This window comes from Apis cerana, linkage group LG16 (genome assembly GCF_029169275.1).
Source record: "Apis cerana isolate GH-2021 linkage group LG16, AcerK_1.0, whole genome shotgun sequence".
Lineage (NCBI taxonomy): Eukaryota > Metazoa > Arthropoda > Insecta > Hymenoptera > Apidae > Apis > Apis cerana.
In genome coordinates this window covers 4,285,842-4,312,126 of record NC_083867.1, presented here as the reverse complement: position 1 = coordinate 4,312,126, position 26,285 = coordinate 4,285,842, and the positions used below count along the sequence as shown (strand labels likewise).

At 33.8% G+C, this 26,285-nt stretch overlaps 1 protein-coding gene and 1 long non-coding RNA gene across 2 annotated transcripts in view; both read right to left on the bottom strand.

Annotated features, from left to right (window-relative positions):
* Positions 1 to 4,982: 4,982 nt before the first annotated feature.
* Positions 4,983 to 14,166, bottom strand: LOC114577860 (putative mediator of RNA polymerase II transcription subunit 26). Its single transcript, XM_028667914.2, has 2 exons — positions 7,489 to 14,166; positions 4,983 to 5,555 (listed from the first exon to the last, which is right to left on the bottom strand). The coding sequence occupies exons 1-2, from the start codon at positions 8,804 to 8,806 to the stop codon at positions 5,131 to 5,133; spliced, it is 1,743 nt and encodes a 580-aa protein (XP_028523715.2). The 5' UTR covers positions 8,807 to 14,166; the 3' UTR covers positions 4,983 to 5,130.
* A 9,369-nt stretch (positions 14,167 to 23,535) lies between these two features.
* Positions 23,536 to 26,285, bottom strand: part of LOC114577861 (uncharacterized) — a 90,975-nt gene continuing 88,225 nt past the window's right edge. Inside the window, exons 5-7 of the long non-coding RNA XR_009833115.1 lie at positions 25,868 to 26,019; positions 24,516 to 24,661; positions 23,536 to 24,292 (exon numbers count right to left, since the gene is read on the bottom strand). This is a non-coding gene — a long non-coding RNA (uncharacterized LOC114577861). The remainder of the gene's footprint in view (positions 24,293 to 24,515; positions 24,662 to 25,867; positions 26,020 to 26,285) is intronic.

Genomic DNA, 26,285 nt, shown 5'->3' with positions numbered 1-26,285 from the left:
GATCAGACACGGTTCATCCTCGCCGCAAAACACCGCCGAGTCGGTGGAAACGCGATCATTGCAGAGACGATTGCGGATTCGTCATCGCGATGCGGTTTTGTTCTTGCGCGCGCCAGATTTCGGGGGCCGTGCTTCCGATCTTTGAACGGAACTGGAGAAATTCGAATAATTACGATTCAATTTGTATGTTGAGATTCGAGATAAAACGTTTTTTCTCGTATTATAATTCTTCTCCCATGAATAATATCTAAGAAAAATGTTATATACGCTTATCCTAGACAGATAAATTTCCCATTGTTATTTTGCTCTGAAAGGCAAATATTAAAAGGAATTCTGATTAAATTTACATCGAAATATCCTAGAAAACGGATCGAGGACAAAAAATTACGACTGTGGCAAGGATGAACACCCAAAAGAATCGCGTCGTTGATATACGACGATCCCCGCCAAAAAGACCGAGGCAGAGATAACGAAGTCATCACGTCAGGATGTCGATGTATCCCCGGACTGACGTAATGAAAGCCTTCCAGGGAGCCACGGAGGAGGGGGGAGGAAGGGGGGGATCGGTTTGGAAAGAAGTCGAGTTTTCGACCCGATCCACATTGCCTCGCGGCCGCGTGTCACTCTTTCGCCGCATTGCTCACTGTCTCTCTCCCGCTCGTCCTCTCTTGGACAGTCGGCCTCCCTCCCTGTCCCTCGACTCGCCCCATTAGAAATTCTAATAAAGCCGTCTCAGGTGTAAAAAACGTATCGGGACCCCCATGAATCACGTGTCGCAAAGCGGAGCCGCCGGGACACGTGTATCTGTTATGCTCTTCTCTTCTCTCCTCTCCTCTCCTCTCCTCTCCTCTTTTCTCTCCGCGACAAGAGACGCTTTGCACGCCGTTTTCCCTCCCCTCCCCGCATCCCTTGATAATGTTAGCCGCTTGTCCGAGCGGAACAGGCCAGAAGAGGTAATTATTGTCGGTGATAGCGGGATTTTAAACAGCCGCGAATTATCGTGAACTGTTGTTTCTTGTTGTTCGTGGGTAGGGATGGGTTGGAGCGGTTCGTAAACTCGAGCAATTTTTTTTAATTTATCGCAATAAGTTATGTGTAAAATTGGGACTTTTTTTTTTATCGTTCATGTATAGGAATGGGTTCGAGCGGTTTGTATCTAACTTATTCGTTTCTGGATAGGAGCGATGGGTTCGAGTAGTTTTTAAACTCGTGCAATTTTTTTTTTTTTTAACTTATTTAAAATATCCCAACTATGTATCAGAGCAGCTTCTAAGTTTTTAAATAATGATTAAATTTCTCACGATAGAAATATCCATTTTGAGAATTTCCTCCATCTGTAATATTAAAATTAGACAGACTGATATTAAAATTAAATAGACTGATATATTTTTAATAAGATTTTATTGTTCATCAATGGGAATTGGCTTACAATTTGATATAACAATTTTATTAATATTAAAATGATATTCATTGCATCATAATGAATCTAATGTATTAACAATTACCATACATTAGAATAGAAATGCAATAAGCACAATGTCCCGTTTCGAGTCGGTTAGAAAGCAGAGGTGGTTTAAACGTAGATCTCGTCGCGGTCGCGCGACCCTGTCACGATCCTCATATATTAAACCCTCCCCGCGAAAATAAGGGGTAGATGGGGGTGAACTTTTCTTTTTTCATTATCGTCGTCGTCCACTGGGCTTCTCTAGGCTAATAGAGACGCAGCCGCAATCTCTAAGAGAAGAGACACACACTATTATCACACTATTTATCATCGATGTATTCCGTGCAACGTACAAAAAGTATTTCTTCGCGAATCTCTTTCCCTCCCGCCTTCCCCTATCGACGTACCCCATCCATTCGTCGTCCATTCGTCGATCGAAAGAGGAAAAATTTAAAAGAAAAAAAAAGAGAAAGCGCTGTAAAATCCTCATCTCTGAGGGGGAGGCGGGGGCGCCAACGCGGCTGATAAATTCCGCTCGGGGTACACCCGGACGTATAGAGAGATAGACATGGGGAAGAGAGACGTGGAGAGAGGGAGAGAGAGAGAAAAAAATATATATTCAATTCGACGAGGTTCACAGCTAAGACGCGTTGCAGAAAAACCAATACGTATCCCGCGTGCCGGCCATGATGGATTGCCGGAGCTATGGGAAACTATCTGTCAAGCACAATATCGACCCTCGCCCTCCTCGTCCAACCCCCTAGGAACCGAAAGGTTCGGCTCTTGCCCGGCCTTGCCGTGCTCTCTCTCTCTCTTTCTCTCACTCCTCGCGGCCTCTGCACTACACAACACACGCTTTCCAACCTTCCTTCGACCCCCCTTTTTCCCATTCTCTCGCTCTCTCTCTCTCTTCGTTCGCAGTCGCACCCTCTTCCACTCCCCACTGGCCGAGAATCCGTGACCATTTCGCAAATGGCACGGTCTTCTCCTCCACCATAGATCCCGTTTGCGTTTGCATAAGAAAAGAGCACGGAATGTAGCGTTAAAAGACGACGACGACGACGACGACGACGAGCGAAGTGGTGGTGGAAATGATAGAAGGAGATGATAGAGGAAAAATCGTTGAATACTCCCTCTGCCCCCTTTACAAAATGTAAATACTTCATCGATCGTTAAAGAAAAAAGAAGAAACGATGGAAATACAATTATGCAATGACTGTATTTGGAAATAATAATTTTGATCAAATGTGTCAATGTACTAAAATTTGGCTCGAATAGCCGTGGAAAAAGCTATTCCCCAACATTTATTGTCGAAAGAGGAAAATATATATATTCATATGTATGTACATGAAAGACGATATTTACAAATAGAAGTTGTTTAACAAGAATATGTTCTTTTAACAAGTATAAACGCTTTTATAATATAATTTTTCTTTTTACAGTACGCTTTTTTTATTTGTACAGTTTTTATTTTTAAATTTACTTGTCGTTTTCCCTTTTTTTAGCGACAAATAATCATAAATATGCACTTTGGGTCGAGTCAGATTGTGATTGAAGTTGAAAAGCAAAAAAAAAAAAAAAGAAAGGGAGAGAAAAGAAAAGAAAGGAAAAGGAAGAGGAAGGAAAAAAACTTTCAACTTCAAAATTTTGATATTTTCTATTAATTCTTACATGAAGTTACTAGTGTACATAATTACAAACTCATATATACATACACGTGTTATTATACATATATGTAATGTACAGCTAGTATACATGTATCGACAATTTTTATACAATTTATTACTTTCAAATCAAAGCTGGCAGAAATCCTCGAGATTGAGGATTGTCGTTATTAGATCGCAATTTCCATGATCAAAAAATGCACTTCGCTTCTCTTTAATATTTCAATTTGCTTGGAAGCTTGGAAAAATTCGCGGACCCCCGTTCATTTCGAGGGGGAGGGATAACTTAAAGATTAAAAAGGAAACGCAGAGAAACGTTGGAGAAAAAAAGAGAAAATAAACATGGAAGAGATTGTGCTCGTACGTTTCTCTACGGCCATCTTGTTTCGTGTGAACGGCGCAGCTGCTGCCTATCCCCACTATCCTTTCATCCCTTAACTTTTCGGCCTCGATGCGTTTCCATATCGCAATAATCATCTCCTAACCTCAATAAGAATCTCGTCTTTAAAAAAAAAAAAAAAAAAAGCTCCATCTTCGAGACTCGTAATCAATATCATAAATCATAAGTTTTTTGATCTCGTTTCAAAAAACTTTAAAAATTATCATCATTTTTTTTCATTATATCATTTTCATCAAAAATCATCAAATATCGGTGGACTCGTAATTTTTTCGTTCATCGATGATGTTATCTCGTTATTTTCTCCGATTGTCGAAACAATTCAAAGAGAAGAAATTTTTTTCGCAAATTTTTCCATGCTAACTCAGCGTTATATAATATTAAATCATTAGTATTAGAGAAGGTTCGTGCAAAATGTTTGTTCCATTTCTTAAAGAACTATACGCAGAGACCACATTGCATCTATTTGAATCGTGGAGGATGCTCGATTATTTGATTATTATTTTAATCATAAATCATGCATATTGCAAGGTCAACCGTCCAATTTTATTATTTTCATTACAGCTCTCCTCTACAATTCATGAAAATTTTCTTATCTATCACGCTTTTTTTTAGCACGATGATCTCTCTCTCTCGCTCTCTCTCTCTCTCTCACACACACACACACTCACTCACTCACTCACTTACTCACTCACTCGCTTGCTCACTCGCTTGCTCACTCGCTCTCTCTCTCTCTCTCTCTCTCTCTCTCTCTCTCTCTCTCTCTCGCTCTCGCTCTCTCGCTCTCTCTCTCGCTCTCTCTCGCTCTCGCTCTCGCTCTCTCTCTCTCTCTCACTCACTCACTCACTCACTCACTCACTCACTCACTATCACTCTCTTTTAACTTTAAAAGTTAAATATTAACTTTAAAAATTGAATATTAACTTTAATTTAATTAAAGTTTATTAAAGTATATTAACTTTAAAAGTTGAATATTTAACTTTTAAAGTTAAAAGTGTTAACATTTAAAATAGAATATATAAAAAATAAAATATATGAAAAATTAAATAAAAATTTTTTTCCATTCTTATCTTATAGGAGAAGTAAAAAATTATTAGAAACAGATCTAAGCTGGGCAATATGATAATTCCAAAAAAAAAAGAAAGCTATTTCATTTAAGAATAATTAAAATTAAAATCGAGATAATACAATTTTATGAGAATCGATATTATTACTTGCTTTTTAATTTTGAGAAAATTTTATTTCATTTTATTAAATTTTAATAATTTAAATTTTTCAAAAAATATTTTTATATTTACAATAACAATATTTTTTATATATTTAAAAACATTTATTTATATATATATAGGTAAATATATATATATAATATATAATATATATATATATGAATATATATATATATATATATATATATATATTAGAATACATGTTTGGTAGAACATGTATTTATCACATATGTATTTTAAATATAAAAAAAAAAATTTTATATTAATTACTATTAATATATAACAAATGTTGATCTCTAAAAAATTCGATAACAAGAAGAAATAAAGGGTGTAAATAAAACTATCATTACTTCTCCATTAAATAATTTGAATGGACCGGTTTAAAAAGAAAGTTCAATCTTACATAAGTTTTGTGTATCCATTAAACTCACTTTGCTGCGGTTGCTGTTGATATTGGATGTATCCTGGTTGAACCGGTTGCTCTTGCATACAGGAAGATCCATTAATTGAGGTGTTGTACATTTCAGGCGTGTTCACTGTGTTCCTTGTTATTGTAGCTCGATTAGTAGATGCAGATGCGTTTCTTTTTCTTGTGGTCCCCTTTTGTGATCCATTTTCAGTGTTGTTGTTAAATTTTTTCGCTTTCATACGTCGATTTTGAAACCATATTTTCACCTGACGTTCCGTCAAACAGAGAGCCTTTGCTATTTCCATGCGGCGATTTCGTGTTAAATAACGGTTGAAATGAAACTCCTTCTCGAGTTCAAGGGTTTGGTAGCGGGTATACGTTTGTCGAGTACGTTTTTGTCCACCGTTATTTGATTCTGCAAAATATTCGGATTTGGTTATGGTTATATAGGATAAAAAGGGAAAGTTATGGTAATGTGACGAATTTATGACACAAAGTTATTCAAAGTTATTCACAAAGAAACAAATCTACCTGAAAACTTTTCATCTTCAAGGTCAAATAATTAGAAGGAAGAAAAGATGTAGCGGAATATTTCGAGAAAATTATTAATTTTAAGATTCATTTGGAAACTTATTTCTCGTCGTAGTATTTGAAATAGAAATTGAAAATTTATTTAAAAAAGTGACATTAGATTGTAACTTAATATACCTAGCCTTACCTCTAACAAAAGCCAAGAATCAAAAATTTTTTACGACAGCTTGAAAAAGAGAAATGGAAAAATTTTTAAATTTAATAAAGAAATTTAATAACGAATAAAATTATTTCCATAATTTGTTATTTGAAATCTAACTTTTAATAATAGCCAAAAATTCATTTCTAATCAAAAATTTTTCACGATAATTTTCAAGAGAAAAATGAAAAATTTCTGAAACCGGTGATGATTACAATTTGATAAGATTTGATACAAAATTATTTTGATAATTTATTGTTCAAAATATCGTAATTTAATATATACCTAACCTAATCTAACCTCTAACGATTCGCTTCAAAAATTTTTCACCATAGCTTGCAAAAGAAAAATCGAAAATTTCCAAAGGCAATAATAATTAAAATTTAATAACGAATAAATTTATTTCGATAAGTTACTTTAATAATTAATTATCGTCCAAAAAACCTAACCTCTAACAAAATTCACTTCGAATCAAAAATCTTTTTGCGATAATTTTCCGGAAAAAAAATGAAAATTTCTGAAACCAATTATGATTAAAATTTATTTTACTACGAATAAAATTACTTTGATAATTTATTGTTCGAAACATTCTTTAATATACCTAAACTAACCTAACCTAATCTAACCTCTAACGATTCGCTTCCAAAATTTTTCACCATAGCTTGCAAAAGAAAAATCGAAAATTTCCAAAGGCAATAATAATTAAAATTTAATAACGAATAAATTTATTTCGATAAGTTACTTTAATAATTAATTATCGTCCAAAAAATCTAACCTCTAACAAAATTCATTTCGAATCAAAAATCTTTTTACGATAATTTTTCGGAAAAAAAATGAAAATTTCTGAAATCAATTATGGTTAAAATTTATTTTACTACGAATAAAATTACTTTAATAATTTATTTATAATAAAATATTCTTTAATATACTTAAACTAATCTAACCTAACCTAACCTCTAACAATTCGCTTCAAAAATTTTTCACCATAACTTGCAAAAGAAAAATCGAAAATTTCCAAAGCCAATAATAATTAAAATTGAATAACGAATAAATTTATTTCGATACTTTAATAATTAATTATCGTGCAAAAAACCTAACCTCTAACAAAATTCACTTCGAATCAAAAATTTTTTCACGATAATTTTCAAGAAAAAAATGAAAATTTTTTAAATCAATTATGATTAAAATTTATTTTACTACGAATAAAATTACTTTGATAATTTATTCGAAATATTCTTTAATATACTTAAACTAACCTAACCTAACCTAACCTCTAACAATTCACTTGAAAAATTTTTCAAGATATCTTGCAAGAGAAAAATCGAAAATTTTGAAATTAAGCGACACTTAAAATTTAACTTTTTATTTAATTTAAATTTATTATTTACTTCGAATAAAAAATTTTCAAGAGAAAAATTTTCGAAACCAGTAGTTAAAACTAGACAATCACTCTGTTCGAAATGTACGCGTATAATCAAAATATCGAGAAAAATAATCGATACCTCTACTACCACCGATAATAATTAATCGACAAATTTTTGGCTTATAAACAAAATTCGACAGAACGAATAATATTCATTTACTTAAGAAGATTTGAAAAAAGAAAATTTCTACGAACCCTTAGATGTCGAAGGTTTCATCCAAGAATAATTCGTCTGCTGCGGCAATTGCTGTTGTTGTAATTGCGGTTGTGATAATTGCGGTTGTGATAATTGCGGTTGTGATAATTGCGGTTGTGGTAATTGCGGTTGTGATAATTGCGGTTGTGATAATTGCGGTTGTGGTAATGGTTGTTGTGATAATTGCTGTTCCGGCATTTGATGATGTGGTAATTGGTATTGTGGTAATTGCCGGTGTGGCAATTGCTGTGCCTGAGGTCGCGATTGTTGGAATTGAGCTTGTAATTGCGTTTGCCGCAACTGAGTGTGCTGGTGCAATTGGTGGTGGTGTAATTGTTGCTGCTGCTGCTGCAACAATATCTGGTGGTGCAAGTGCTGCTGGTGTTGCAATTGTTGGTTCTGCTGCAACAGCTGCTGATGTTGCAGTTGTTGCTGTTGTTGCAGCAGCTGCTGCTGCTGCAATTGTTGCTGCTGTTGCAACAGCATCTGCTGATGCTGTAATTGTTGCTGCTGCTGCAACTGCTGCTGGCGTTGCATCAGTTGTTCGTTCATGAATTCGTTATTCCGAACAGCTTGCTTCCTCTTCGCGCCACTGTTGTTAAATTTCGCATAACTACAACTTGGTTGCGCGTAAGTCACAGACGTTGCCGACTGCATGCAACCGTTGAGTATGAACTGCTGCTGTATCGGATATATTTGATTGTGATGCATATATCTTTGTAAATGATTGTTTCGCGGCACCGACTGCACAATTGTGCAGTTCCCTCCTCCTTGTCGTTCCTCGCCGATGAGCAACAATCCCTCGTTCGATGACAGACTGGACGTGCTCGGAGTGTCCGGCGATATCCGTTCAATCCCGTTTCGCATAACAGGCTGCACTACCACCGAAGGCTTGTCCTTCTCTGTCTGGATATGCTGCTGCAAACCGTTCTCCAACGGCTTGTCGCGCTTCAAAAGCATCTCCAATAAGCTACTCGATTCCAGCCCGTTCTGCTCGACATCCATTCCAGCCTGATTATACGTCGCGGAAGCCACAACGTGTGCGGAACTCGCGTTATGCGCGGAACTCGTCGGGTTCACGTTATGCGCGGAACTCGTCGGGTTCACGTTATGCGCCGAGTTCACGTTTTGAGCGGAGTCCACATTTTGAGTCGAATCCACATTGTAGGTGTAATTGAACGTGGAGTTCTCGTTCTGGCAAGGCTGTGTCGAGCAGTGTGCGTCGTTCAAATTCAAGTCATTATTTTCGAGAAAACTGGCTACGGTTAACCAGTAGCAATCTATCTCATTATTAGACAACCTGTTCGTGGGCTTCATCACGATCGCACGTGTTCACAGAAGCACTGAGAATTACACTTCGGGAAAAAGCACGTGTGCCAGTCGGTGTAGCCGCCGAGAGCTTTCGACGACGAGCTTTCAACTTCTCACTTGCACTTGCACTTCTTTCACCACTTCACCAGCACTGTTATCACACTTATGCCGATTGTCCGGACTAGTACCAATTCCATTAATTAGTACCAGTGTCGTTAACCAGCTCCGCTGTCTGATATCAGTTTCGTAAATTCGTAGCTTCTCTCGGAACGAGAGAGCTTCGCACGCGCCGCAGGACTTGACTCTATCAAGTCGGAAGGAGTTTTGACGTATGTAAATGAATCCGCATGGTAAAATTTGGGAAGTCCAGAGTGTCCACGCGCGTGGCGAAATGGGCCGTAACTTTCTTCGTATTATTGGCGTGGTTCAACAGGATTCAACCACGTACCGAGCATCCTGTGCAGTTGTGAAAGTAGAGGGGGTACGAAACGTTACCCCTTAGTATCTAGCCCTAGTACGTAGTAGCCTGTACCGAGAGAGTACATTGTTTGTCCTTCTCCCTCCAGCTCTATCAGCTGCCCCCCCCAGTCGAGGCCACCCCCATCGGACCCGTGTTCCAGTCCCCTCCCACTATTAACGCTATTCACACAAAAACTCTCCCCCTGGAGCACGACCTAGCACAATGTCGCGTGCCATGTGTGAACCCCCTCCCCCCGTGGCGAAGTTTTGAGATTGAAAATTGGGGAAAATTAATCGGGGGAGAAGAGAGATTCGTTCGATCAACTCGAGGAGACGTGTAGGTGAATTTCGAATTTTGATTTTTTGAGAGAGAGAGAGAGAGAGAAGGGAGAGAGGAAGGAAGAGAAGAATTCTGAAGGTGGAAAATTCTGTTTCTGGAAATCTGGCCACGATTAATCAACCACCCTTTCTTTCTTCCTTCCCCTTTCCTCTTTCCTTATATACGCGTTTAGCACGTCTGCTTCCCACCTTCTCACCCCGTATTTTCATTAATCCCACTTTCCATCCCCGACGCACTTTCCTCGAGAAGAGAGGAGAGTTTTTTGGAAAGAGTTACCAAGAAAGTTTCTGCATCTCTCGACGAAGATGCATTCTTCGATCGAAGAAATCTTGCGAAATTGAGGAAACATCAAAGGTGAAAGGAAACCGTTGAATTACAAACAATTATCGTAGTAAGATGGATATACATATATATATATATAAATAGTGAAGTAACCGTGGAGAAAAAACGGTGATTAATGGTTGGTTCGACGTGGTGGCTACGGGGGAGACCGGTTGATCGGGATGGACGCGAGTTTCTTAGATGGAAAGGGAGAGAGAATGGAGAGACCACCGATAATAAATAATAATCCGCAAAGGGCGATATTGTGGGGAGGAGGGTCGCGAATCGTAAATGATTTCGGCCAGTGACTTAATTTTGTGACGGGGAAGCGAAAGGTTGGAGGAACGCGTGATAAGTCGGATCTCTTTTCTTTATTCCGTTTTATTTTGTTTCATATGGAATTATTTAATGGAAGAGCGAGAGCTGTGAGAATATTTCGAGATTCTTTTTTGTTTTGTTTTATTTTATCTTACGTAGAATTCTATGGTGGAAGAGAGACATGCTATAGCAGTATTTCGAGATTTTTTTATTTTATTTTATTTTGTTTGCATTATATGGAATTCTTTGGTGGAAAAGAGACTGCTATATGGAAATATTTCGAAATCTTTTTTTTTTTTTTTTGTTTTAATTTATTTATTTTGTTATATTTGTTATATGGAATTTTTTCATTTTGTTTTATTTTATTTTACGTAGAATTTTGTGGTGGAAGAGAGACATGCTATAAGAGTATTTCGAAATCTTTTTTTTTTTTTGTTTTAATTTATTTATTTTATTGTATTTTTTATACGGAATTTTTTTATTTTATTTTGTTTTATTTTAATTTTATTAGAATTCTGTGGTGGAAGAGAGACATGCTAGGAGTATTTCGAAATCTTTTTATTTTATTTTATTTTTTTGTATTATATGGAATTCTTTGGAGGAAGAGAGACAGCTATATGGAAATATTTGGAAATCTTTTTTTCTTGTTATATGGAATTTTTTTATTTTGTTTTATTTTATTTTAATTTTATTAGAATTCTGCGGTGGAAGAGAGACAGCATGCTATAGTATTCGAGATATTTTTATTTTATTTTATTTTATTTGTATTATATGGAATTTTTTGGAGGAAGAGAAACAGTTATATGAAAATATTTCGAAATCTTTTTTTTTTGTTATATGGAATTTTTTTATTTTGTTTCATTTTATTTTTATTTTAATTTTATTTTAATTATTTAAATTATTTTAATTTTATTAGAATTCTTTGGAGGAAGAGAGACAGCATGATATTCGAGATATTTTTATTTTATTTTATTTTATTTATATATTTTATTATTATATTTTGTATTATATGGAATTCTTTGGAGGAAGAGAGACAGCTATATGGAAATATTTGGAAATCTTTTTTTTTTGTTATATGGAATTTTTTTATTTTGTTTTATTTTATTTTAATTTTATTAGAATTCTGTGGTGGAAGAGAGACAGCATGCTGTAGTATTCGAGATATTTTTATTTTACTTTATTTTTATTTTATTTTATTTTATTTATATATTTTATTATTATATTTTGTATTATATGGAATTCTTTGGAGGAAGAGAGAGCTATACGGAAATATTTGGAAATCTTTTTTTTTTGTTATATGGAATTTTTTTATTCTGTTTTATTTTATTTTAATTTTATTAGAATTCTTTGGAGGAAGAGAGACATCATGCTATAATATTCGAGATATTTTTATTTTATTTTATTTCTATTTTATTTTATTTTATTTATATATTTTATTATTATATTTTGTATTATATGGAATTCTTTGGAGGAAGAGAGACAGCTATATGGAAATATTTGGAAATCTTTTTTTTTTGTTATATGGAATTTTTTTATTTTGTTTTATTTTGTTTTATTTTATTTTAATTTTATTAGAATTCTGTGGTGGAAGAAAGACAGCATGCTATAGTATTCGAGATTTTTTTATTTTATTTTATTTTGTTTCTATTATATGGAATTCCTTGGAGGAAGAGAGACAGCTATATGGAAATATTTCGAAATCTTTTGTTTTTGTTTTTTTTTTTTTTACGTAGAATTCTGTGATGGAAGAAAGATATGCTATAGAAATATTTCGAGATCTTTTTATTTTATTTTATTTTGTCTGTATTATATGGAATTCTTTGGAGGAAGAGAGACAGCAATATGGAAATATTTGGAATCTTTTTTTTTTTGTTATATGGAATTTTTTTATTTTGTTTCATTTTATTTTAATTTTATTAGAATTCTTTGGAGGAAGAGAGACAGCATGCTATAATATTCGAGATATTTTTATTTTATTTTATTTCTATTTTATTTTATTTTATTTATATATTTTATTATTATATTTTATATTATATGGAATTCTTTGGAGGAAGAGAGACAGCTATACGGAAATATTTGGAAATCTTTTTTTTTTATGTGAAATTTTTTTATTTTGTTTTATTTTATTTTAATTTTATTTGTTATATGGAATTGTTTGGTGGTGGTTTATTTTTGCGAATATTTCGAGATTTTCGAGGAACTTTAAAAGTTTGGAAGGAAGACTGTTTGGAAGAAGAAATGTCTAGAAAGCGGCAAAGTTGACAAGATTATTCAAAACATTTGGCAACGTTGCAAGCTTTCTAGAAACAAATCCCTCTAATAAAGGAGCAAGGTGGCCAGATCTCGATGACCATTTTATGACTCGAGCCCAACAAAGAGGTACCGTTTCGCGATTCTCTTCCGCGTCTGCTATTTCTTACAAGTGCCAAACAAATTTTCAAAAGAAAAGGGAAAAGGGGCGGAAAAAAGTTTGCAAAAGTTTTTATTGCATTGTAAAATTCTTCCTATACAACCAAAAACAGAAACAGCTGGAAATAATTTGTGTTTATGGTATTTGTAAAGTTGGATGCAAACATTGTCCAAATAAAGACAGTCGCAGCTTTAGTTTCGTCACTTATTGTTCCTTGTCCTGGGAATTGGTGGGGAGAACAGGCACGTGCTGTAAAGAGGTCATCTCAGGTGTCGTTTCAGGTAGTTTGTTTTTAACTTCCTGGTTCTTCGACAATTGCTTTCTCTCTTCTACCTTAACTTTCTCTTTCTTCCTTCCTCTTCTCGAGTTTTTTAAATCGAGGAAAAGAGGGAAGGATTATTTAACTCGATGGAATTTTATTTAATCGAGTTAACTTATTTTTAACGTGTAATTAAAATTTCTCTCGATTGTCCCTCGAATAATTCATTTTTAAAACTGTGCCTTCGAAATGTAGAATTTTAAATTTAGAAATTTTAACCAATAATTAATATTATTTTTAAGCGTGATTAAAATTTCTGATCGTCTCTCGAGTTAATCGAATAATTTACTCGTAAGAGTCGAAATTGTATAATTGTAAAGAATTTATATATTGTATAAAATTTCTAAATTTTACAAAATATTTTGTAATTAATATTGTTTCAAAATTTGAAAGAAAAAGAAGAAATTTATTACATAGTCGACGAATGAATTCTAAATTTTTTACTAATTCTAATTGATTATTTTTACCGTTTAATTTAAATTATTTTTAATTATTTTTAACGTTGATTAAAATTTCCGATTGTCTTTCGAGTCTAATCAATCGAATTTTTTAAAAGTGCAAGGTCGACGAATGAATTTATCCTATTTCCATTATTAAATTTAAAAATTTTTCAATCGATCAACAATCGAGCAAGGAAAAAAAGGAGAAGAAATTCAACTCGAATCTTATTTAATTGATATCATTTTTAAATGTAATTAAAATTTCTGATTGTCTTTCGAGTTAACGAACCAAATCGAATAATTTATTTTACATGTGAGAGCATGCTCGAAATTTGTCCTATTTAAGAGAGAAAAGAAGAAACTTATTATAGTCAACGAGCTTATTCTATTTCTATTAAATTAAATTTAGAAGTTTAGAAAATCGAATCGAACAAGAAAAAGAGGAGGAGAAATTCAACTCGAATCTCATTTAATTGATATCATTTTTAACGTTTCAAATGTAATTCAAATTTCTTATTGCCTTTCGAATCAATGATCGAAGGCCACCCTTGAATTCGAAATTTGAAAGAAAAATTTAGAAACTTATTACATAGTCAAATGAATTTGGAAAGTTTTTATCAACAATTCTAATTAAAATTTCTTATTCGAATTCAATCGAAGACCACCCTTGAATTCGAAATTTGAAAGAAAAATAAGAAACTTATTACATAAAGTGAATTCTAAATTTAGAAATTTTTTTTAACAATTCTAATTAAAATTTCTTATTCGAGTGATCGAAAGCCACCCTTGAATTCGAAATTTGAAAGAAAAATAAGAAAGAGAACTTATTACATAGTCGAGTGAATTCTAAATTTAGAAATTTTTTTTAAATTCTTTAAAATTTCTTATTCCAGTCCAATGATCGAAGGCCACCCTTGAATTCGAAATTTTAAAGAAAAATAAAAAACTTATTACATAAAGTAAAGTGAATTCTAAATTTAGAAATTTTTTTTAACAATTCTAATTAAAATTTCTTATTCGAGTAATCGAAAGCCACCCTTGAATTCGAAATTTGAAAGAAAAATAAGAAAGAGAACTTATTACATAGTCGAGTGAATTCTAAATTTAGAAATTTTTTTTAACAATTCTTTAAAATTTCTTATTCGAGTCCAATGATCGAAGGCCACCCTTCGAATTCAAAATTTAAAAGAAAAATAAGAAACTTATTAAGTAAAGTGAATTCTAAATTTAAAAATTTTTTATCATCAATTCTAATTAAAATTTATTACATAGTTAAGTGAATTTGGAAATTTTTTTTAACAATTCTAATTAAAATTTCTTATTCGAGTCCAATCGAAGGCCACCTTTGAATTCGAAATTTGAAAGAAAAATAGCAAACTTATTACAGAATCAAATGAATTCTAAATTTAATTTTTTATCAACAATTTTAATTAAAATTTCTTATTCGAGTCGACCAACTAATGATCGAAGGCCACTCTTCGAATTCGAAATTTGAAAGAAAAATAAGAAACTTATTACATAAAATAAAGTGAATTCTAAATTTAGAAATTTTTTTTAACAATTCTTTAAAATTTCTTATTCGAGTCCAATGATCGAAGGCCACCCTTCGAATTCAAAATTTAAAAGAAAAATAAGAAACTTATTAAGTAAAGTGAATTCTAAATTTAGAAATTTTTTTTAACAATTCTTTAAAATTTCTTATTCGAGTCCAATGATCGAAGGCCACCCTTCGAATTCAAAATTTAAAAGAAAAATAAGAAACTTATTACATAAAATAAAGTGAATTCTAAATTTAGAAATTTTTTTTAACAATTCCAATTAAAATTTCTTATTCGAGTGATCGAAAGCCTTGAATTCGAAATTTGAAAGAAAAAGTGGAAGAAACGAATTAAACAAAAAAAAAAAAATCTCTCTTCAATACTACTCCAATATACAAACTATACAAACCTACACTCCAAGGCTCTTCGAGAAACTCGCTCCCTGGTTAAAACTAACCAGCCGGAAGCGAGGCAGAGAGGATACCGAGAGTTTCACCCCATGCTACAGACATAGAAAAGAATGGTGATCGAAGTTTGAATAATAAGCTACTTTGAATAAAGATTCTCTCCAGGGCAAATTAAATTTGGGGCCCCGCGTTGCGTGAAATGGCGCGCACCGCAGGCCGAGGAGGGGAGGTTTGCGACATATGTGCGCCCCGTGTACATACACCTCGCCTCACGGAAAAGGGGCGACCATTTGGAAAAATTGGGAATATCGGGACCGAGTTTTGTATCCACTGATTTATATTTTGTTTGTCGACTTCGCATATTGGGCCTCCCCTTATTCGCTTCTCTTCCTCTTTACCCAAGTCTTCTCTCGTTTAGACTTTACAGACTCGCGATAAATCGAAGCTTACGTACCAGTCACACCAATAAATACTTAACTCGTTCGCACCTCGATTTTCAATTTTGCTCGTCGGTTTTTCGTTTAAAATCGGAGCGAAAGATTCGGTAAAAAATCCAAAATGGAAGGTTCGTAATGGCGTTCTCGGGGCGGGGCGGAAAAACTGTCGAGTAATCGTCGAGATATATATATATGTATATAGAGCGGAGGAGTTCGCTTTTCTCGAACACGTTTCTTCATAATTCTGGAATAAACGAAAATTCTTGTGAGGCGAGATATCTCGGTTAAACAATCGGCAACCTGTTAAAACGATTCGTTACCTGATTCTTCGGACATATTGTTTAACACAATATGCCATTATTATATTTATACTCTTGCGGGGAAACAGTTATTCCGCATACAGTGGAAAAATTGGGAAGGTTGTAACTATAAATTATTAAGTACGATAATATCGGTGTTTCGAACAATGTTTAATACTGCTACTGGGGATTTAACATTGGAGGAGGAAAGGTAATTGGGAATTTGGACAATAATTTATTATTCCCTACAATTTTACGATGAATAAAAATTGGAAGTGGATGAATAGAAAGATGATCTGGTGTGGAAAGTTGCCGAGTCCTCGATTCGTCACGTTGTCACGAGTCAGGAAATCGGCGTGTTTAACGAGTTTTCCTCCACGATTCTTAAGGGATACGCCTTCCAGGTATAAAGGGATTTTCTTTCCTTTCTACTGGAAACAGAGAATTGAGAAGAAATTCCCGTTCTTTTCGGGGGATTTGAAGAAAGAGGAAAGGGTAAATATTGACACTTATTAGCGGATGACTAATTCTTAAAAGTGTATCCCCAAATCCGGTTATTTATAAGCGTTCTGCGGTTCTTCCGGTAACCGTTCCTCGGGGAGGATTTAGGAATTTAAATACAAGTTTGCAAATAAAGAGATTTTGCGATATAGAGAAATGAAAGGTGCAACTTGTTTAAATATTAAAACTTATTATCCGCGAAAATGTTAACGAAAATATTGTGAATTTTCTTAATCAGATTAAAAGTGATTGTTTAAAAATTTCGAAACAAAAGTTTAAGACTTGTAGAGGTTCGCTTGTTGTAAAGTGCTATTGTAATTTGATTGTTTTTGCAGCTTTTCGTATCATTGTGTTTCGAATAATGGATTCGAATAATGGAGTCATTGTTGTATTTTTCATACTCTCTGGAAAAAATAAACTTTGGTCCATTTATATTGGCTGCAGAACAATTTCAATAACGAAGGATTAGCATTCTGTACTTACGGATTCTAAATTCCCTCTTTTCATTCGAGTATCTCAAAATTTTGTAGAAAAATCTTATCACAAATAATCCCATAAGTTGCTTAATCTTTCTTTTCTTTCTATATGAAAAAAATAAGGAAGAAATAAAAATGCAACGAATAAACCTTGAATAATTAAAATTTATACTTATATCGAGTTTAATTAGCAAAGAATATAATTTTTAAAATGTACGTGGAAAATTAAACACGTTGCAATAACTTTATACAGATAATCCTGCAAAACAATTTCACGATTTAATTAAGCAGTCTTTTCTTTTTACGTGAAAAAAAAATAAGAAAGAAATAAAAATGCAATGAATAAACCTTGGTTAGGTGAAATTTAGAATTAATTATTAATAATTATAATTAAAATTGATCGAAATTATAAAATTTAATAAAAAACTTGGATTAGATACTCTATTATATTATAGAAAAATAAATTAAATATTAAATAATTAAATGTTGAATCGTTAAAATTAAATAATATAACGGCTTTTTATATCTAATTAGAGATACTTGTCCATCAATTACTGTTGTTTTAAGTAACCTGAAATAAATTTAAGTTAGAAATATTTCAATGATAATAATTCAAATCAAAATATAGTATATTCAAGATATAAGACGAGTTTCTATAAATTTATATAGAATTCAATTAGCAATGAGTATAATTTTTCTGTAATTTTTTTTGGAAAATTAAATATAATAATTTATACAGATAACTCTGCAAAACAATCCCATGGTTCACTTGTTCACTTTCTTCTTTCTTCATTCTATGAAAAAAGAATAAATAAATAAAAAAGAATTAAAGTGCAATGAATAATCCTTAATTACAACTTATATCGAGTTCAATTAGCAAAGAATATAATTTTCCTGTACTTACAAAATTAAATACAATAATTTATATAGATAACTGCAAAACAATCCAATGATTTACTTATCCATTTTCTTCTTTCTATAGTATGAAAAAAAAAAAATAAATAAAAAAATGACTAATTTATATCGAGTTCAATTAACAAAGAATATTTTTACGGTTCAACTTTTTCTATGCCTACCAATTCTAAATTTCTTCTTTTTATTCGAATATCTCAATATTACAAAAATTTTATATAAATTATCTTGTAAAATCCTATAATTTTTCTATAGTATAAAAAAAAAGTAAAAGTGCAATGAATAAACCTTGGTTAATTACAATTTATATCGAGTTCAATTAGCAAAGAATTTTCCTGTACTTACAAAATTAAATATGTTACAATAATTTTATACTCTGAAATATAATCCAATTTTTTTACTTACTCATTTTCTTCACAATATGAAAAAAAAAAAAATGGAAAAGAGACTAATTTATATCGAGTTCAATTAACAAAAAATATTTTTACTTTCATTTTTATTTTTTTCAACTTTTTCTATGCCTACCAATTCTAAATTTCTTTTTTTTATTCGGATATCTCAATATTACAAAAATTTTATACAAATAATCTTGCAAAATAATCCCATAATTTTTCTATAGTATAAAAAAAAAGTAAAAGTGCAACGAATAATCCTTGGTTAATTACAATTTATATCGAGTTCAATTAACAAAGAATATCATTTTTCTATACCTACAAAATTAAATATATTACAATAATTTTATACTCTTTTTTTATAGTATAGAAATATAATTCAATGATTTACTTACCCATTTTCTTCTTCCTTCAGTATGAAAAAAAAAAAAATAAAAAAATGACTAATTTATATCGAGTTCAATTAACAAAGAATATTTTTACGTTTCAACTTTTTCTATACCTACCAATTCTAAATTTCTTCTTTTTATTCTATTTATTTTATTAATTTTTTACAAATAATCTTGGAAAATAATCCAATGACTTACTTGTCCATTCTTCGATAACTTCAACCACGAAATTTTCCCCCATCACTGTTTTTCATACTGAAAAAAATAAACGTCGGTCAATTATAATTTATATCGCGTTTTAGTGTCAAAACAGTTTCAATCAAGAATTTTCATTTTAACTTTTTTTTTGTACTTACAATATCTCCGAAAAATTTCAAAAATTAAATACGTTACTTACAACAATTTTATACGAGTAATCTTGCAAAATAATCCCATGATTTTTCCACGATATGAAAAAAAAAAAAAAAAAAAGAAGTAAAAGTGCGACGAATAAACGTGGCCAATTTATATCGAGTTCAATTAAAGAATATTTTTACGTTTCAACTTTTTCTATGCCTATCAATTTTAAATTTCTTTCTTTCGTTTCTTTCGTTCGAGTATCTCAAAATTACAAAAATTTTATACAAATAATCTTGCAAAATAATCCCATAATTTTTCTATAGTATAAAAAAAAAAAATAAATAAAAATGCAATAAATCTTGGTTAATTACAATTTATATCGAGTTCAATTAGCAAAGAATATCATTTTTCTGTACTTAGAAAATTAAATACGTTACAATAATTTTATACAGATAACCCTGAAAAATAATCCAATGATTTACTTACCCATTTTCTTCTTTCTACAGTATTAAAAAAAAAAAAATGGAAAAGAGACTAATTTATATCGAGTTCAATTAACAAAAAATATTTTTACGTTTCAACTTTTTCTATACCTACCGATTCTAAATTTCTCTCTTTCATTCGAGTATCTCAAAATTTTATACAAATAATCCTGCGAAAAAGTCCCATAATTTTTCTACGCTATAAAAAAAAGAAAAAGAAGTAAAAATGCGACGAATAAATCTTAACTACAATTTACATTGATTGGATTGTAAAACAATTTCAATTAAACGGAAAAGAAATAGCTTCAGAATTTTCAAAAAATTTATATACGTCGCACACCACGATTCTATACGGTTTTAACCCTGCAAAATAATCGCACGATTTACTTTTTGCTCAACTCTCTCCCAAATTCGTTGCGGGATAAATCGTCGAAAAATAAAGAATTACCGATCATTCGAATACTCCTTTCCAAGGATAGAGAAAGAGAGAGAGAGAGAGAGAGGAGCAAGACGGAAAAAGAGGATCGGCAACGTTATCGATCCCCTGCATTCGTTTGTATAACGTGTTTACTTCTCACCGCGGATATCTTCTCTCATAGTCTGTCGAGGCTGCGAGCGGTCCATCCACCCTCTTTCCCTCGATCGAGCTCTCTCTCAGCAGGGGTGGAACCACGGCGAACGCGGAACTGGCGTAGGGAAGAGGAGGGTATCATTTATCACAGCGCGGGACTGTCAATCCGGGCCGCATTGATACGATGATGGTCCACCACGACGACGGTGCGCCGCCGTTGATCCGAATGCCCCTTCCATCGAACGGTAACAGGGATTCAGCTGTTCGAATCGTTGGAAAATTAAAGAGGAGACGAAAAGGTAGTGGGAAAGTTGGGTAAAAATTATTTTCAACATCGAATGATAATCGTATTATTTTCTTGCAAATTTTTCGAAAATCGTATATATCATATTATATCGTATCGTTATTTTTTTTAAAACAACACTTTATCGCATATTTTTAAATTTAGTAAACGCGTACGCGTCTACCGTAATTATTTACATACGATTTTCTTTGCGAGCAGCAGAGAGAAACACGTCCGTTTTGCTCCGTGCCCGGAAAACGACTCCGTTAAATCGATATTTTGAACGACGAGCGATTGTGTCATTTCATAATAATATATATATATATATATATTATATGACAATAAACTGTTCGTGATAATTAATGTCAATGAAAATATTATTACACGTTATATCGATATCGATTAACGATAATTGTAAATCGTGTTATTATTTTTAAAGGGGAATAGAAATCGAGAAACATCGAAATGACGAAACGTTTTTTATGGTGGCCCGTGGCACAGTTTGTCTAATTGCTCCCGTATTATTTAAGGTGCGTGCAAAATTTGGGAGTGGCGCGAGAGAGGGTGGTAGCCGGCGACAGAGGAAACCTGCACGCTTCCGGAACACGCGAAACTCTCGTTAACTTCGAGCTGGCGCGATATTGCATCGCCGCTTTAAAGTCGTTCCACGCTTCTTCGAGCCGGAGACGCCGGCTGTGCCGGCACCACAGACACTGGGGAAGAAAAAAAAAAAAGAAAAGAAAAGAAAAAGTTTCGAGTTTAATGGACGTCACCAGAAACGGACAACGTCGATATCCAGCCAGCGAACAAATTTTAAACGGTTCATCAGATAAAACGTATACATTCCATGCTTAAAGATCATAATCTCTCTCGTTCGTACGACTTTCTTGGATAATTCCTTTAAATTGCACGTGATCAACTTTTTCTCTCTTTTAACCCAATATATCGGTAATTACGATAGAGTAATTTATAAGTTTATAAATTTAAAGTTAAGTTGAGAAAAATAATGTAAAAATTAATCGATGCTTGGCGCGAGTTAAGTAGGAAATAAATAAATATTGGACGGCTCGAAAAACGTGAAAGTATTGTTTCACGTTAGGCAGGGCCACGAATTCCATGCTAAAGCTGATGGCGGGGAGGAAGAGGAAGAGCGGCTCGGCCGACAAACCGGCAATGCATCGTTAGCCGGAATGGTTGGCAGATAAATGACGTGGTCGCCTCGCATCTGACGTGAATGAAGCCAGGATGGCTTACCTACGTGTCCGTCGGATCGTGCGTGTACCAACGGGACCCACTGTGATCTGCAATGACTACCTAATGATACATTGAACCGCCGCCAATTTTACCGTGATTTTTTTCAAACTTATCCACCTCGTCGAGAAATAAATTAGAAAATTTTTCCGTCTCTGTCGTCAAGCGTTCGAATGTTATTACATAGAGAAGAATTTGTATTCGATCACGTTTCAGTAAGTAAAGTAGTTTATATAGAGTTATACCTGCGACGCGACGTTAGCGCCACGCGTGGTTATTACCACGAATCCAATGAAATTACTAAAAGATATATTTAGACTGCGCACTGTGTTATGTTTTTGTAGGAGCGCGAATAGAAAAGGAGAGAAGAAAGTTGGTGGGGAAAAAAGTGAGACGCATAATCGTCGTAATCTATAATATATTGAAGTACATACGTGCGGATGATCGAATAAATGAAAGAACAGGTAAATACGTTAGGATAATTTTCTATTCTAAGATCGGTAGGAGGTCACGGGAGAATTGATGAAACTGAGAGAAGATGATATTTTTTTTCTTTTTCCTTTTTTTAATTTTACTCGTGTCATGCTCGCGTTGCAAGCTTATACGCTTGTTCCACCGTGTTCCCTATGCGCGCTACGGCCATTTGAAAGACATCAGTGTAATGAAATTTATTATGGTGAGTTACGTTACAGCGTAATGTTATGGTGGCGTCATATTTACTTTATTTCATAGAGACATCCTCGTAAAAAAAAAAGTAACGGGTAACTTTGTACCTTAAATCTTGTATAAATTCATTAAAAATATACGCGTTATTCGTTACGTTGATTCGCGTGAGATAAGCGATCCGGCGAATAATCAAAATATTTTTCACGTATTTTTGCATAAATGGCGAAACGATGAGAACTAACGATAAATTCATTTTAATCGAATTTGCATTTATAGATACTTCCTGCATTTATGGGAAATATCCCATTCCTCTCTCTGTTACGATATTAATTACAATACAATATCGTGCAAGCTATTTTATTCTCGCGTTTATCGCTCCCAACAACGTTTCACAAACGTCTTGTTTCGAAGAATGGAAAAACGTGGTTGGCGGAGACGTATCATCGCGGTTGGAACGATACGGGCAATCGGTTATTGACCGCGAAAACGCGATACCGAGTCGGTGGAAAGAAACGGGCAGCCGAGGAAAATCGGTTGTTGACGTAAAACTGGGTAACCATGCTACTTATCAAGGCCCTTATTTACAACTTGTTCAAAATGATTCGTTGCTAAATATCAGCGAGACATTAACCTTTCCTTAAGCGAAATCTATACGTATATATATCTTTCGTTTCTTCAGCGACCTTTTCACTTGGATCTCTCAAAATTCATTATTTCACAGCATTATTATCCGAAATGCGTCTAATAGCCTAATAGAGAAATTTTTTAGAGATCTAGGGGATATAATTACGAATATCCTTTTTTACTGGTTCCCAATTTGAAATAATTATCGATATTTAACCAATGAAGCTAATTATTCAATCATCGATTTGAAAATCAATTCGATTCCATACTTCGAACAAGTATTTCAAGATTCAATCTTTTGGAATCGTTTCAATAGTGAGTGGCGACCGATCGTAATTCTCCACTTTCTTTTTTTTATCCCGTGACGGGAATTAATAATAGGGCGGGCATTAATTAACAGACAGTTAAATTCAACGGCGACGCTGTAAAACCGGTAGCCGAACGGGCTCCAGAAGAAGAAAAAAAAAAAAAAGAATGAAAGAAAAGGAAAAAACTCGGCAACGATATCAACGGCCGCATCGCGAGTTCGTGCGGTTTCCGAGGAAGTAATTAGCCAGGCTATTTTCAAACCCATTTATTATCACTCGACTATCACCGCCGATATAATTTTATTATTATTTCGCAGAAATTGTCCACGAGAAACTGGAGGGGTCGAAGGTAGATTGGTTTGAAGTGGTTAGATTTCATTCGAGGAGATGTATGGAGGCAATGATCAATGATTGATGATACGAGTAACAAGTGTTGCGTGCACTCGTGTCCATGCAAAACATGTGAATGTAAAGCCGATTCAAAAGAATAATTCGAAAATAAGAAGTTACGGAGATCTTGATTTTTTTCTTTCCTCTGTTTAGCTCTGTTTGGAATAATCAAAAATAAAAAATAAAAAAAAAGAAAAAGATTCAACCTGTCAACAAGCGATCATTATCGCCCGAATGAATCACGGAATAAAAAAAAGAAAAAAAGAATCGAGGTTATACTACAATTACAGTGACGTTCGTGGATGGAAGAAGAATTAAAGTTTGGCTGTCGCTTTGGGGGGTGAGGAGTGGGGGGAGAGGAAAACGGATCTCGGTTACGTCCAAATAGAAATTCAATTGATCTTGTCCGGTGGTGTCAGGCAATCCATCTTGCTCCTTCCGTACGGAGGCGCGTCTTCTGGGTCCGCATCGAGGTTTCCGCGTTTCTCCTCGGTGCCGCGACTCCGTCGGAGCGGGAGGGGAAAAAAAACGGGACAGCTGTCCGGCCGACCGCCAAACTGCTCATTAATTACTGTTCCCGTGGCTCGCTCGACCACGAGCGAGCACGAGCCGTTGCTGCCCTGCAATCATCACGCTCGATGATTCTGTGTCACATTGTCGGATTCGGATTCGTAAAAAGTGCAATTTTACGTAGATCTTTAACGTGTACAATGTAATCGATATTTACGTAAGACAAATATTCTTTTCTCTTGTTGGGAAGAGAGGTGAAAATCAAGTCCGGAGTTAGTTCAAGTAAAATTACTTATTGAAATGCTTCGATACATTTATTCGTAGGTAACTTACCGACGTAACTTGGACTAAGTAAATTTTCCCCCTCACTGAATTCATTACGCAAACTCTCTCTCTCTCTCTAGAGAAAACTACACGTCATATCCTCTCTCTCAAGATTATCTCTATCAATAGTCGCAGCGAAAATCGCTCTTTTCCATCTAAAAAAAGATAGAAAAAAAATCGAACGAGTCGGGTAAATTATCGTTCGATCCATAGTCCGTGCTTAGTAATAACGATTATTCCACGGATTACCGATTTTATCCACGACGAGCGAGACGAGATATCGCCGAGCGATACGCAAGCTCGGCTACCGCACGGTTGATGCGCGTGCTTCCATGGCGTCGGCTAATTGGTGGTACAACTTTATTACTCGCGTTAAGTAATGACGGGCCATGCTAAGTGCGCCTGTTTAAAGACCATGAAAGGGAGCGTGAGAGCACCGTTGATCGAGGTGGCCGATAAACAAGAGGCGCTGCCGTCCGTTCGTGGAAGTGGTGCCCTCTTTAATAAGGCGATAAAGGTCGCGATTCGAGCGATTTCCGATTGGCCCACGGCATTCTTTTTCTCTCTCGAAATGGACGTCTATATATATATATATAAATGTAGAGGGCGTGCATATCCGCTCCCATGAATTTTTCTTTCGAGTTTCGAGATCGATCGAGATATACGTATATTATATATTAGATAGGTTACTTAACCCAACCTATGTTTCGATGTTTTAATAAAATATAGCGGGTTAATCGTCCAAGTTTTATAATTCAATTGTTGATCTAACTTTTGTACTTTGAATACGATAGATGAATTATTAAGGGAATATTTTGGTTATTATTATTGGAATTATTTAAGTCATAAAAATTAGTGGAAATAATTTATGGCAATAATTTAAAAGTGTAATCCCTAGTAAAGGATGGGAGAAAATTACACTCTTTCTTCGTGAAGAATTTCTAATTTTGAAAATTTCAATCGATCAAACTTCTTTTGATCTCGATATATATATATATATATATATGTAATAAGGAAAAAATGGTATGATTAACCGATTTCGAGGCGAATTCGAGGTTGAGTCACGGGGTCAAAGACACGGTTAGGAAAAAGGGAGCAAAGGCTGGAAAGGCAGCTACTTGCGGATAATTAATAATGCCGAGATCAAAAGTGTGCCCATTGAATGTTCGCTCATTCACAAACGATCTCTCTCCGCCCAGATGAATGCCGGACCAGATCGTTACAAGGGTATTCTACGGGCGTGCCTCGAACGGGTGTCTTCAGGTCAATACCGGCGGTTCGTTGAATACAATTATTAATGCCGTCATTAAGAGCATTTACCATTTTTAATGCGAACGATTGGAAAGAAATATAAATCATACCCTGGCGTGCCTTCAAGAGCTTTCTCTCGTCTTCGCGCGATCCCGTTCCCAGCTTGCGTGCCCTCTTTGCCCCTTGTTCCCTTTTCTTTCCTTTTTCTTCTTCGATTCGGTAAAGGAAAAAAATTGGGCCAGCAAAGATGCAGTTGATCGAGCTTTGAAAAGAAAGGAAAGGAATATTCAATTTTTGAGTTACAATTTTAATTGTAATTGTAATTGATCTTTTTTTTAATGATAATAATGACAATTAAATTGATTAAATATTTAAGGATGCTTGAGATACTTTGACACTTGAGATACAACTAAAAAGTTGGAAATTTTTTGTTGTGAAAATTTTATTGTTGGTTAAGAATTCTTTTTAGAAGAATTTTCGATCGATGCAATGAATTATCAAAACAGTTAGTGTTATCCAAAAACTTTA

Bases quoted from the DNA above. Each gene is read 5' to 3' on its own strand.
- LOC114577860 (XM_028667914.2), bottom strand. From the start codon at position 8,806: ATGAAGCCCACGAACAGGTTGTCTAATAATGAGATAGATTGCTACTGG. The intron at 5,556-7,488 runs GTTCGTAGAAAT...AATATTTTGCAG, and splicing joins GAAACCTTCGACATCTAAGG to AATCAAATAACGGTGGACAA.